At 41.3% G+C, this 14,658-nt stretch overlaps 2 protein-coding genes across 6 annotated transcripts in view; both read left to right on the top strand.

Annotated features, from left to right (window-relative positions):
• The window catches only part of MAB21L2 (mab-21 like 2), a 384,237-nt gene that overhangs the window by 86,980 nt on the left and 282,599 nt on the right, over positions 1 to 14,658 (top strand). The gene's annotated exons all lie outside the window — the stretch shown is intronic.
• Positions 1 to 14,658, top strand: part of DCLK2 (doublecortin like kinase 2) — a 147,770-nt gene that overhangs the window by 94,138 nt on the left and 38,974 nt on the right. For 3 of the 5 annotated variants that reach the window (XR_009546381.1, XM_016190457.2, XM_060178970.1), the window contains exons 4-6: positions 3,248 to 3,349; positions 4,165 to 4,215; positions 7,355 to 7,449. Coding sequence is in view for 4 of the 5 variants with exons in the window: in XM_016190457.2 (XP_016045943.1) it covers positions 3,248 to 3,349; positions 4,165 to 4,215; positions 7,355 to 7,449 (248 nt within the window). In the remaining variant the exon portion in view is untranslated. The remainder of the gene's footprint in view (positions 1 to 3,247; positions 3,350 to 4,164; positions 4,216 to 7,354; positions 7,450 to 14,658) is intronic. The other 2 variants (XM_016190448.2, XM_016190455.2) reach the window with 1 other exon arrangement.

Raw genomic sequence — 14,658 nt, 5'->3', positions numbered from 1 at the left:
TCAGGCGGTAGCGCAGCGGGTTAAGTGCACATGGTGCGAAGCGCAAGGACCGGCGCAAAGATCCCGGTGTTAAGCAAAATTCATCAGAAACGGATTAGAGATCTTTTCGGCTTTATTAAAGGATTTATGAATCGGGAAGCATCTCATACATTAAGCAGAAGGATTTTGCACAAAATAGGAGGTTTTTACTGTCAAAGGATGGGATATGGTTATTAGCTAAAGAAAAGGGATTATTTCAGTTGAAACTCCAGATTGGTTGGCTTAAAATTGCACTTTAGGTATTAAGCTTGGGTGTGCTGTGTCCTCTCCCCATGCCCCACCCTCCACCCCTTGCAGCTGGCCATGAACAACTCCATTTGGGGGATATTGTTTCTTTTTTTATGTAAAAGATTCTTTTCATTACATTGAGAGAAGAGAGAGGGTGTGCTTATCACATGGGACAGAGACAAGCCAGAGCTTCACTGTAGCACATGAGGTACCAGAGATCAACCAGGAACCTCAGGCATGCAAGTCCTGTGCTCCACAAGTGCAGCTATCTCCCAAACTGCTCCTTTAGGGTGCTGTGTGGTGGCGCACTGGGTTAAGTGCACATAGTGTGAAGCACAGGACTGGCACAAGGATCTCAGTTTGAGCCCCCACCTCCCCACTTGTAGGGGGTCGCTTTGCAAGCGGTGAAGCAGGTCTGCAGATGTCTGTCTCTCCCCTCTGTCTTCCCCTTCTCTCTCAGTTTCTCTCTATCCTATCAAACAGTAATAACAGCAACAACAGCAACAACATAAATGGAAAAAAATGGCCTCCAGGAGCAGTGGGTTCATAATACAGCCACTAACTCTAGCAATAGCCCTGGAGGCAATAAATAAATAAATGATAAGTAAATAGCACTTTAAATCACAGCTCTAATAGAAGTGTGGATGAATGCTACCAATTTCTTCTTGCTCAATTGTGATTTACTTAACCTTCTGCAAACTGGGGATAATAATAGTAACTTTTCCCTAAAATGCTGTGAAGATTAGACTCAGTAATTGTAAAAGCCATTAGAAGTCAGCTTGACAGCTCACCTGGATAGTACCTCTGCTTCGTCATGTGACCCAGGTTGAAAATCAGCCATCCACTACACTAGAGGAAACTTCAGTGCTGTGGTATCTTTCCTCTCTCTGTCTCTATTTCTCTTTCTTTCTTTTTGTTTTTTTCTTTTTCTTTTTTTTTTTTTTTTTTTGCCTCCAGGGCTATCGCCGAGGCTCGGTGCCCGCACTATGAATCCACTGCTCCTGGAGGATAATTTTCCCATTTTGTTGCTCATCATTATTATTGTTGTTGTCATAGTTGTTGGATAGGACAGAGAGAAATGGAGAGAGGAGGGAAAGACAGAGGGGGAGAGAAAGATAGACACCTGTAGACCTGCTTCATCACTTGTGAAGTAAACCCCTACAGGTGGGGAGCTGGGGGCTTAAACCAGGATCCTTACACCGGTCCTTGTGCTTTGTGCCACATGCACTTAACCCACTGCGCCACCGCCCGGCTCCCTATTTCTCTCTTTCTAGGTCTAGAACTGTGAAGCTCAGATTCCCCTCCCCCTATTGCTGTACTGTTGCTGTAAATGTACTATTGCTGTTGCTCTTCTTCATAATACTATATTTAAAAAGTTTATGAGAGAAACCAGACCACTCAAGTCTGTTGTATGATAGTGCTGGAAATTAGCCTCTGGGATCCTCAGATATGCAAGTCCTGTGATCTGATGCTGAACTATTTCCCCGACGCTTTTAACAATATCCACCTCACAAAATTTCACAGTGAAAGCAAGTCTAGTCTAATTCTTTTTCACAGGCATCTATCAGATGGCAGTCGTTTAAAAGAAAAGACAGTTGTTTAACTTGCACTACTCTCCCCCACCACTCACCTCTGGTCATTGGTAGCAGTGGAGATTGAACCTGGGATCTCTCACATACAGATCTTTTGCGTAACCACTACACTATCTCCCATGCCTGCCTTGCCCTGTCTGCATTGTGGTTTTGATCAAATCTTAACTGGGCATTTAGACTTCTGACATTATGTTGCATTAAAGACCCTTTCCAAATCTAGGAATTCCAGTTAACTTAGTTTCAGCCAATTAACAGCCTTCCACTAAGAGCTGGATCAGGACTGGCTCCTAGGCCTAAGATGTTGACTAAAGCTCTCATTCCAGCTCTCTACATTGCCTGCTCATAAAGGAGTGGCAGTGCCTTGAAGATGTTTCTAACTCATCCACATACCACTCTTTTCAATAAGGAAACGCTCTGCAACATCTGCAGTGCTAATTACACTGAAATTTCCAGAACCCAGTAAGGTTTGATTAGTCTTGCTAATGCTAATCAGTCTTTGCTGGTGTGTATTCCCTGATGGGGGGGAGGGGTTTGTCACGTGCTAATTGTTGCCCCTGGTGTATACATGAACACTAATCCATATAACCTGCACAAATGGAAGTATTTCAACATAAATTCTAGTCATGATTCCTGATTGAACCTTTGCCACAAGGCTATGGAACAGATTTTACTCTTAATCTAACTTCATGATGGGGAAAATAGTTTACAGCCTAACCCAGATCCCCCAGTTGCTAAAATTAAATCCGTGGTTGATCCAAAATCAACATGACTCTAAAACTTGTGTTGTTAATTTATCAAGATGCAATTATTTTAGATGGGATTAGTTCTGGTGCCCAAAGCACTACAGTAGTGCTTTATTTCTTGATCCGTGGGAAGACCAAAGTTGCTGTTTAAAGCTGGGTTCCGGTTTTCTGATGCACCTTCAGGAAGACATTTCATTGGAGTCTCATATTCTTTCAGACCAGGATTATCAGAGAGTTGAAAAAACAATAAAAATTACTGCTTTGCCTAAGGAAGTTGCTTACAAACTGTGAAACTGTGATGCAGGTGTCTCTTTTTCTCTCTCTCTCCCACTCCACCCTGACCTCTCAGTTTCTCTCTGTCCTGTCGAATTAAAAATAATAATTATTAGAAGGATCGCATGTGGAACAGGGTGGTGTTGTCACTAGATATGTAGCCTTACTAAAGATAAGCTGAGCAGTCCTTTGGGATGGTTGTTTTGTATATGACTGTCCCTTAACAATAATAAAAAAAAAAAATGATCAGGCAGTTGTTTTAGGCAGAAACTTCATTATTTAACCTGCGAGGCAGAAATGTCTTTAACCTGTGATCCACCTCTGTTTCTGATTAAAACCAGATCTATTCAGTGTACTTTCCTTTCTTTCTAGAATGCCGTGTCTTGAAGTCATCTTACTCTCGCTCCTCAGCTGTTAAATATTCTGGATCCAAAAGCCCTGGAACCTCTCAACGCAGCAAATCACCAGCTTCAGGTAGTTTATGGAATAGACAGTTTCCTTAATGTTTATAGACTAGTGCTCTTAGCTATGTTTGTATGCAGTCAGATTATAGAATAACTTTGAAGTGTCATAGTTTGAAACAAACAAATAAACAAGCAAACGAAATTTACACCTGTTTCTCAAAGACTCCTCAGACCTCTTAAAGAAATTGGTTTGTTGAGCACTCATATTGCCTTGTGCAGGGACCCAGATTCAAGCCCCACCTCTCCACCTGTGGGGAGGAACTTCACAAGTGGTAAAGAAGTTGTTAAAAAATTAAAGAATGTTGGAGTCAAGAGAAAGTTCACTCAATAGAATGCAAACTTGATCTGTGTTAGGAGCTGGGTTCAGACCCCCAACCACCACTTGGGAGCACCACGTTAAGGAGAAGTGGAACAGTGATGGGCATCTTTTCCCCTCTCTCTGTCTCTCTGTCTCTCATCCTTTATCTGCAAAAGGGGGTGTGAGGAAGGACCCACCAGGAGCAGTGCAATTGTGCGGGCACAAAGTCCTGGTGGCAAATAAATAAAATACTCATAAGCATCTCGACATTGATTCTGTAAGGTTAATCTTTAGTGGTCATAAACAATTTTGCTGCCGGGATTTCTCAAAAAGGGAGGGATTGTTAAGAAGCCTGGTCTTCCTGCTGGGAAGCCTGGCACACAGGTTGGTCTCAAGAAGTGCTGCCTCGGCTCCAGCATCAGCCCCACTTTCTTCAGTCTTCTCATACTCCTGTCTAGACCTGCTGAATAACTGCTCTCCTTACTGTCTCCTCCTCCTCTTCCTTTGTCTATACTGAATCTGTACAGTAAAGAGGGGTGGCCACTACTCCAGTGTCTATTCTTCAGCCAGATCCCCAGGTGAGCCATGCTTATTATGGCCTTGTCACTCTGCTGGGTTTATGTTTTTGTCCTTTGCCACATTTCTGTTTCCTTTTGTTCCATCTCCATGAGTGTCTCTGGCACCTGTGCATCTACAGAAGTAAGTGCCTCACTGCGTAGGGTGCTTTCTTTGGGCACCCACTGGTCATCATCTGAAGATTACCTGTCTGCCTGTCTGTGTGTGTGTCAGTCGTGGTGCTCAGTGATCCCAGGAAGTACCTTATCCCAAGGAGTCTTCTAGTGAGTTTTAGGAAAAGCATCTGTTTGGGGAAATATTCTTTTGTTGAGAACAGTGGTTGAGTATGAAGATGGCTATGGGGCAGTTGTACTCTTCTGCCCTCACCTCCCTCTCCACCTTGGGGTCAATAAACTCAGCGGGGCCCTCTGGTTTATGGTGGTGAATTAGCCAGTCTGGGATATTGAACCTGGCATTTCAAAGCCTCAGGCATAAAAGTCTTTTGCATAATCATTATGCTATCTTCTTGGCCCTCTAATTTGTGAATCTTTTACAGTCTACTTAGACAAAAAGTTGAGAACGTAGGAGATACCTTAGCGATTAGAGCATATACCCTGACTGATAGAAGATCTGGGCTTGATTCCTAGAAACACATGGGAGCACCGTGGACAGCACCAAGGAAACTACATGGACATTTGAACCATGTATTAGTGCCTCACACTCTTTCTTTCTCATCTCCCTCTTCCCTGCTCCATAAAAGATGTAGAATAAAAACTGGACTGGTGAGGCAGCTCAGATGTACCACACATGCTTGAAATTTTGAGCTCATCCCTGGTACTGCAAAATAGTAAAATATATAACTCTTTCTCTCTCCCCCACCCCCTCTCTCCTCCAAATGGAATAAAGGACTGCTCACTAGGGAACATTTTTAGAACCGTCCACATGCTATCAGAAACCAAGGGCTACTGGTGACTTAATATCCCATTAGAGGAGACTTGTTTTGGGGATAATAATGGACATACTGCCACTGCCACTAAATTCCTAGCAGTGAGTTTGTAAAGAAACAGTACTAAGGTAAGGGGTGTGTTTTTAGGGAGATTGGGTTCCTAGAAAGATCACCATTTTCAGGAATTAATTTTTTGCCTTTAGACCCTGTTCTGTCACTGGTCCAAGGAGGCCTTGGATAACAGTGTGATATCTGCTATCAGTGAAAGCTGTCAGCTGTGTAGGAACTGATGACTGATTGCTGTGTAAAATGAAGAAAAAAGTAAAATTTAGCCAGCACTCACTAATTCATTGCCCACAATTGTCTTTTCTTCATGTGAATTCCCTCTGCCAGTTCCCTTTAAAAGGATTTTTTTCCCCTAAGGAATAGCATTAATCTCACAATGGTTTGCCCTCTTTGAAATTTAGCTCAGTTGAGAAATAGTCAAGGCAATGAAATAGTCTTGAAAATTCTAGTAAATTGTGTAGTTACTTGTGTTGCATTTTCACCCAAATACCTACATATGTTGGTTAAGAAAAATCTAGGCAACTCATTCTTAACTGTATAACGAGTAACTTTTTAATTAGAAAGATTAACATTTTGTCATTTCAGAACTGGAAAACTTTAATGATCAATATATAAACACATATGACTTTATAAGCCCAGGTGTCCTTGTTTAGAGATGATTTCTTAAGTCTTAAGTATCCGCTGATCAAAGACTGGTGTTTGCTCCCCCATACATAGGGCCTTCACTTCTGTATTTGCTTTTCATACTTATTAGTATCTTTTAAAAGAAAATTTGTCTAGCTGCCTATGCCTTGTTTTTTCTAGTACCAAAAATAAAATAAAAGCAAATAGACTTTGCTTTTCTTTCCTAAAATGAGTGGCAGTTTTCATCCACCTTGGGCAAAAGCCTTGACAACAAAGGATAAAAGAGGTTATAAACACTCCTTAAAAGAGAGCAAAAAAAATTATACCAACACTAAGTGTGAACTGCCAGCTTTGTGAAAATCACAGCAGAAATGTATCCAGGTGACATTCGGAATACCCATGAGTCATAAATCCTAATGAAGTGCTTTTGCTAGTATAGAAGCTGCAGACACCCTGACTAGGCTGTATTCTCCATAGTACAAAACTCAGAATTAAAGTTTCAAACCCAGAAGTTAATGGAAGTTAGGGGATGTTGTAGTAGATAAAAAAGCCACCAAGATTTGATAATGGGGAAGGTAAACAATGAAAAAGAAAATGGAAGGAATGAGAAGTAGTCTCAGTAAAAGAAAGTCAAAGTGTTCAGGGACAGGAGGTACCTGGAGGGGACCGCCTAGGAAATTGGAGTGGTGACAGGTGTGGCTTAGGAAGGTGGAGGTGGGGCTTGGGTGTTAAAAGCTAGGCCTGTGAGCTTCTCTCTGTAGATTCTATTCAGATCATTATGTAAGTAGTAACTAGGCCCCTGTCTCTCTCTCTCTCTCTCTCTCTCTCCCTCGGTCTAACATGGGAACATTCTCAATTTTCCTGAATAAAACTTAAAATTCTTGAAAATCATGCTCTCTCCTCAATTCTTTATTGAGATAATACATGAGGAACTTTTAAATTGGGGGGAAGCAAGCTTAGGCACCCCTTTTCCTCAAAAAAAAAAGAGTTTAAGTCCTTCAAACAAATAAGTAGATATGAAAATACATAGACAGAAAACAATCAGTAATTTCCCTTTTCATTAAGAATATACTTAGAAACTTAGAACTATAGTGGAATAGGTTTAGGAAAGTTATACGAACATCCTGGTTTTCAGGTTGGTTTATACCAACATATAGAGATTGGAGAGTATGGAACTATTAGAAAAACAACAGTCACTGTCCTACCCTGACTAGCAGGTGGGACACATTGTATGGTCAACTTCTTACTCACATTTCTAATTCCATAGTGTTTTATATATTTGTTTACATCATCTTACAAAAGCTTATTAAAGATGATTCTTGTTTCACTCTTTGTCTAATGCTTTGTCTGTAATGCAGTAAGATGCTTTTTTTTTTGCTTTGGCTTTTTTGCTGACTTCCATCTGCTTTGGGCTTTGAATGAACTGAAGCTTCCTTGGAGCTATGTGGTGCATGTGCTTGGTGCTATTTACACAAACTGATTGCTTTGAATGTTAATGGATTTTTCTTTGTTTATTTCCTGGTCAGTGAATGGAACTCCCAGCAGTCAGCTTTCTACTCCCAAATCTACAAAATCCTCAAGTTCCTCTCCAACTAGCCCAGGAAGTTTCAGAGGATTAAAGGTATGAAATAGGATATCTAGAACACTTGTGTTAGTTTTGTTATTTTGAGTCATGTGCAGGTACACTTTATTCCCCTACTTTTGCAGATTTTGTGGGTTTTTGCAGAACGAAGTTTGTAGCAACCCTGTTTCAAATAACTCACTATTTTTTTCAACAAATCTGATTGTCCTTAGATTTTCTCAGGCAGTAAAGTATGTACATAACTTTTAAAATACATGCTATTGTCCACGTAATATACTTAATATAATATAAACATAGTTTAAAGGAGTTGGGCAGTAGCACAGCAGGTTAAGTGCAGGTGGCCAGCGAAAGGATCCAGTTTGAGCCTCTGGCTCCCCACCTGCAGGGGAGTCACTTCACAAGCAGTGAAGCAGGTCTGCAGGTATATATCTTTCTCTCCCCCTCTCTGTCTTCCCTTCCTCTCTCCATTTCTCTGTCCTATCCAACAACGACAATATCAATAACAACAGCAATAATAACTACAACAATAAAACAACAAGAGCAAAAAAAGGGAATAAATAGACAAATAAATAAATATTAAAAAACATAGTTTTAATAATGCACTGACCAGACAGACAGTGTGTGCAATATTTGCTCTATTGTGGGGTCTAGAACCAAATCTGTAGTACCTCTGAGTTATGCCTGTAGTTTAGTGGTTGAATTTGCTCAGAAGCAGGGGTGTGATTAGAAAAAAAAAAATAAAAAGCCCAACTTTTGAATCTGGAACCAAGAAGATCTGGGTCACTTAATCCTTCTGAACTGAAGTGCTCCTATCTCTTTAGTGAGAATATGTAGTTGTGGGATTGGACATGATATGGTAAAGTCAGTAAATAAATTCTTATTAATATAAAATGACTCATTTTATGCCATGGTTTTAGTATTGTTACAAATATTTAATATTTGATATTGGAAAGTCTAAAATATTAATACTACACAAATAACAAGAAAAATGTGTTTATTTTGGTGAAAAATAGAAAAATCTTAAATTTTAACAGTATGACTCTTAAAATATAAACAGTTATTTAATATGCCTAACAACTGGTTGAATGAGCATTATATCTACTACAGAGGGAGAAGAATGATGAGTGGAATGATGAGTTTGCTGATTACCTTCTATCTATCTACCTACCTACCTACCTACCTACCTATTTATCTCTGCTACTCCTAGTGACTTTTTGTTAACCTAAAGTCAAAGACATAGACACCACAGACACCACAGAACCATTAAATGAGACATTTCCCCTACAGGAGCTCCGGGTGGTGGCCTAGGGCTTTGAACCAGGATCTTTGTACATGAGAATGTGTGCTTTTTATTGGATGAGTCACCTGCCAACAACCCCCTAAATGTGCAGGTTTAATTTGATTTAGTAGCTCTTAATAATTAACATGAGCAAAATTTGCCATTATTATCCTAAGTTAGCTGCCTAAACATGTCATATATCTTCCAAGTAGTTTTCTTTACCATCAGGATGTTAGAAAATATTTCTCATGGGGGCCAGGCAATGCCACATAAGGTTAAGCACACATAGTATGAAGCTCAAGGACCCGCACGAGGATTCAGGTTCAAGCCCCCCAGCTCCCCACCTGTATGGGGGGGGGGGGCGGTCACTTCACAAGTGGTGAAGCAGGTCTTCAAGTGTCTGCCTTTCTCTGGCCCTGTCTGTCTTCTTCTCCCCTCTCAATTTCTCTGTCCAATGGAAAAAAATGGCCACCAGGAGCAGTGCATTCATAATGCAGGCACCGGGCCCCACTGATAACCCTGGAGGCAAACTTAAATAAATAAATAAATAAATAGAGAAAATATTTCTCATTCAGGAAATGAACTCTGAGACCAGGCAGTGGAGCACTTGGTAGCACTCACCCATAACCATATGTGAAGGCCTGGGTGCAAGGCCTTGGTTCCCATCTGCAGGGAGGAAGCTTTATGAGCAGTGCTACAGGTGTCTATCTCTCTTTCCCTTCCCCCTCCCATTTCTGTCTATTAGAACAAAAAAATCTGTGGCCATTAGGAATGGTGGAGTCATTGTGTAGGCACCTATCCCCAGTGATAACCTTGGTAGCAAAAAAAAGGAAAGAAAAATTAAATGAACCCTAAGAGCCCCACCAACCCTGGGTGACAAAAATGAGAGAGCGAGAGCCTACCAGAACAGTCAAAACTCAGTGCCCACACCTACTGGAGCGCCCATTCTCTTGGCTCAGGTTTGCTTGCCTAGCCCTGAAGTTGTATATCTAACTCAGAGTGAGTCTCCTCCAAGTGCCTGAAATCAGAAAGAGAAATCGCTCCCAGGACTGGGCAGGTTGTCTGTATTGTTGCCTATTTACTTCTGACTGGTGGCAGAGTCTAAACTGAATTAGAAGGAAGGTGCTAGAAGCACTTTCTTTGTCGCCTAAACCACCTGTTTTCTGCAGTGCTAAGTTGACAAATCATATTATGATATCAGTGGCATACTTCCTCTCAATTCCAAAACAAAATACAAATAAAAACCAGATAAATTAAAAAATAACTAACAAGCTGATTATTTTCATCCCCCTGAACTTTTTTTTTTTTCATCACAGATTGGAAGTGCACTTTTAATCCTTATAATTTTCAAGAGAATGACCAAAGTAAAATTCATCAAGTAGATTCACCTCTTCTCCAGTTTCTTCATTTGTGAAAGCAAAAGCCAGTGAGTGCCTTCTAGTGCTGGGAATTGTCAAGCTGGGCAAACCCAACAAACTTTGTAGGAGCCACTGGCAAAGGCCCTTAACATTTCTCACCAAAGCGTTACTGTGGGCAAAGCTGGCATCCTTGATCTAGGGCTTCCTGTGACTCCTGGGTGGGCCCCTGAGCCCCACTTTTTGTTATCCATTGGTAGCCTAGGCTCCCAGTCCTTCTTTACTTCTCAGCCTCAGACTGCTGTTAATATTCAGAGTACACTCACTGCTTAACACCTGTGCATAAACCTGCAGAATATCAGTCACACTGATGGCACAAAGATTCATGGACTTCTGTAAACGTGAAATAGTATTATTATTATTATTACTGAAACACTAGTACATTATTTTCACTAAGCCAGGTGTCTTTATTATTATAAGAGTCCCAGTCTATAACTACAGTGAGTGCTCAAGGATTTCTTACTGATGTCAAAAAGGATCAAGAAGATGAAGGGATGTGTTGCTTACTAGTAAGATTATAGATGCAATGTTAACTAGTGTGCCTCCCACCTCCAGCATACACCCCCGATCCGATGAGCTTCACTGGGATCTCTTCTCATCCCTAAAGTAAGGGTGGAGTTTGAATGACCCCTAAAGTGCTAGGATTACGTAGTTCTTTTAATTTGCCAAAGCAAACAAACCTCAGACTATATCTTGGAAATTGGAGAGCTTTTCCTCTTTCTTTAAAGTTGATGTTGAAGACCAGCAGGATAACTCACTGGTAGGTCATCTGCCTTACTATGCTGTTACCCGGAGTTGGAACCCCAGTACCACACAGGGGTGCCGCAGCACTGGTGGAAGATCTGGTGCTGTGATACCTCTGTCTTATTCTCTATCTGAATAAAAAAAAAAAAAAAACTGCCTGGGAGTGGTGTATGCATGAGTCCCCAGCAATGAAAGGATGGAAGCATCGATGGATGGATGGATGGATGGATGGATGGATGGATGGATGGATGGATGGATGGATGGATGATGGGTGAGTCAAAGTAGAGAATTTTACATTAGATATTGGTAACTAAAGGAGTCTCATCCTTACCGATCTGCTTTTAGGATCCAAGGCTAGTTCTGCCTGTCCCTGTGGACTGTCCCTTGTGTAAACCTCATTTCCATGTATACTACAATCTCTAGTTTATATTGTCCTTGAGATGAAAACCTGCCTTTGAAATACTGCAACTTAGTCATCTTACTTACTGTACAAAATACCCTAATTTGGATGTCATTATAAAGCTCTAGTCAGCATCTATCTGTGTTTGCATTCTGTTCTATATTCTGTAGCATTACCAATGGAGAATGACAGATAATTACCATGTGTTTGTGCTATGCTTTTTCTCTTCCTTTCATTGAAAATAGCTTATTAAAACCAATTAAGAGGGACTGTCTGACAATGGATGACTGTTTTTCATGGGCAGAAACTCTTTACCACTATTTATCCTAGTTGGATGCTTTAATAGCTTTGGGGATGGAGAGCCTTTTCCTAGAGAATCAGGAAATTAACAAAAGCGAGCAAACCACGCCAACACAGCAGGGAACAGTTGACACTCAGTCTCCCTCTGCCAGGACACAGCTTTCGGCAGATGGTGTTCTTGCTGTCTGAGTGTTACTTGGTAGGGAATTCAGCATAGCTAGGTCAGAGGTGAGCAGAATTTAATATTCAGTCACAATTTTCCCTCCCTTTGTGCCAGTTTCTGGAAATCATTTTGGTCTTTCAGTGGGGGATGGAAAAATGAATGTAGAGTGAGTTTGCCATTTTAAACTCTAATCATAGTGTGCCAGGGACTCTTTTGTTTGCTTGTTGAAAAAGATGCAGAAAATGCAGAAGCAGCCCACTTTCCTAAAAAAAAAAAAAAAAAAAAATCCTCATGGTTTGCTCAGGAACACTCTTGAGAGGAAGACAACTCCTGTGCTTCCATAAAAAAACATGTTCTTTGAGCAACTGGAGCAAAGCCAAAAGAGGAAGGAAATGGAACTTTCTTTACACTGGGAATACTTTTTTGTAGCATGTAAAAGGAATAACCAAGCATTTCTGTTTCTTTAACCCTAAAGCTAAAAATTGTTAGGAGAACTGAGAGTTAGTTATAGCTGATTTTTTTTATTTGTGTGTGTGTGCATTTGTTTTGCTCCATTGTTGCATAAAATCAGGGAAAGCTGCAAGAGTGTTCAAATTGTCTTTATTTTATAAGGAAAGAATGGAGATTCAGAGCCAGTTCCTGTCAGTGGAACCAAGTTTGTGTCAGGAAGTTCTACAGCCCCTCAGGGCTCCTGTTTATTTTTCTTTTTATCCTCCCTAACTACTAAAATTTTCAGTGGCCATTCCAATCTACCTCAGTGAAACAAAAAGAGGCCCGACCATACAAGACTCTTTGGTGAGAGGATGAAGGCAGAAATGGTGCCCTCCCCTCTTTATCTGTTTACACAGAAAAAACATGGAAAAGTAATGCAGCCCGTGTCCCCTCATAAAGCCCAGAGCTTGGCTGCCTCCACTGTGTGGGGACAGACACAGAATGATGGTCCAGTGGTTGAAAGAATGATCTCTGAAACTAGAGTTTCAGATCCAGGCTTGGCCGTTTTTTTTTTCCCTGTGTGCCCTTAGGGCAAGTTACACAGCCTTTTCTGTATAACAGGGACTAGTAGGACCCACCACACACCCTCAGGACTGAGTATATAAAGAAAGCATTTTGAATGCCTTTGCTGTTTGTTGCTTTATTATCTTGGAGTTTTCATGGTCAATTTTTAATATAAGGAGAAGTTCACTTAAATATGCAGTCGTATTCAAATGAGAATGGTTTAGTTTAAGCAAGAGAGTTCAAACTCTAGATTGTCTTGCCTTCTTTGTTGTTGTTGTTGTTGTTGTTTTGTAATCTATATGATGAGTTTCCCTCCCACCTCTTTCCTTCATTCCTGCTTTCCCAACCCCTTTACAAGTAACAAACCTATTGGTAATAACTATATTTGTAACAAGATACCTCCAAACTTGGCAACCTAAAATAACAGTAAAATACTATTTTCTCACACTATTCTTGTGGGTCAGGAATCCAGGATCACCTTAAGCAGGGGTTCTGGCTCAAGCTCTTTGATGAAGCTTTGAATCAAGTGTACCCAGGGCTGTGGTCCCTCAAGGTCTTAGCTGGGGATGAAGGACCTCCTTCCATGGTGACTCCATGGGCAAGTTGGAGCTGATTGTTGACAGGAGGCCATTCCTCAGTCTTCACCCGAGGAGCTCTGTGGAAGTTGGCTTGAGCATCCTGAGAGTATGGCAGCTGGGTTTTTCCAGAGCAAGTGATTCTGAATGAGTGAGAGCATGCCGCACAGAAGCTCTCCTCTTCATGACCCTCCTCTTGGAAATCAGACACCATCGTTGCCACACTGTCTTTTTTTTATCTCACACAGTAGGTTCTTGAATAGAATGGTTTTATTCAGTGTGATTTTGTTAAAATACTGATGGGGGAAATTCCCTGCCAGGTGAGTCCTGTGTGTAGAGTTTGCACATTCCCTCTCCTGTCAAGGTGTGCACCCCAGTGGTCACCTTTGGAATCAACATGGGTGTGTATAATATGCCCCTCAATAGGAGGGCATCCTGTCCAGTATGAGTCCTACCTTGTGCCCTAAGCTGCCAGGATGGGCCAGACATTGCCAACCCCACACTGGAGTAAGTGGGTTGAAAATGAATAAGTGAATGAATGAAATGACAGTTAACTATTACAAGTGTTAGGGGTCTTGTTTGAGAAATCTGGTGATGCTTTTGTAGCCAGGAATACGTAGTAGGAAGTTTGTGTGTGTTTTTTTTTTTTTGCATTAACTGACCTCTACTAGAGTAGCTTCATTATTTGTAGTCTCACTGAAAGTCACAGCTCCCAAGATCCTGCCAGTCTCACTGGGTGTCAGCCTAGTTGGGTTATGAAAGAGACTACACCAGGCCTTGAAAATCACTGGGTGGGGTAGATGCCACCCCAAGTTTCTTTCTTAGGCTGCCCCTGCCCCCCAGTAGCTTTCTTCTTTTTGAGGTCTATAGGATCTTCTCTCCTTATGTACTTGATTGCTTTGTTCTCCTTCCAGTTCTGTTGTTCCCCAGAATCATCACTGCCTGCCCATTCTTCTCTCTTCTACAAATCCTAGAATCCCACCACTCCCAACATTTTCTTTGCTTAATCCCCCGGCTTCCTGATTTCCCCTTTTTTCTTTGACCTCAGCCCATGATCTCCTGTTTCCTCTGCCCAGGCCCTCTCAGCCACACTTCGATCTAGCTGATAACTTTCCCTTTGGGGATATTTACTATTCTTAACCCACAGCATTTTCTTAGGGACAGATAGGCAATAAAAAGTCCTAAATGTGTCATCAGCTGCCAGATGGATGAAGAAAGCATTTCCCTGAAACTGAATTCATCATCTATGTCCCAATGTTAAGACTTTCAGGGCTGCAGTAGCAGTCAGGGGCACATCTGTGGACATTGAGAGTCGCAGCTCTGTTTATTTGAAGCTGGAGCATATGCCCAGAGGCTGTCCGCCTCCAGTCTTCTAG

The sequence above is a fragment of the Erinaceus europaeus genome, chromosome 19 (assembly GCF_950295315.1).
Source record: "Erinaceus europaeus chromosome 19, mEriEur2.1, whole genome shotgun sequence".
In the NCBI taxonomy this organism is placed as follows: Eukaryota; Metazoa; Chordata; class Mammalia; order Eulipotyphla; family Erinaceidae; genus Erinaceus; species Erinaceus europaeus.
The sequence above is the reverse complement of the archived record's forward strand: the minus strand, read 5'-3'. Positions and strand labels throughout refer to the sequence as shown.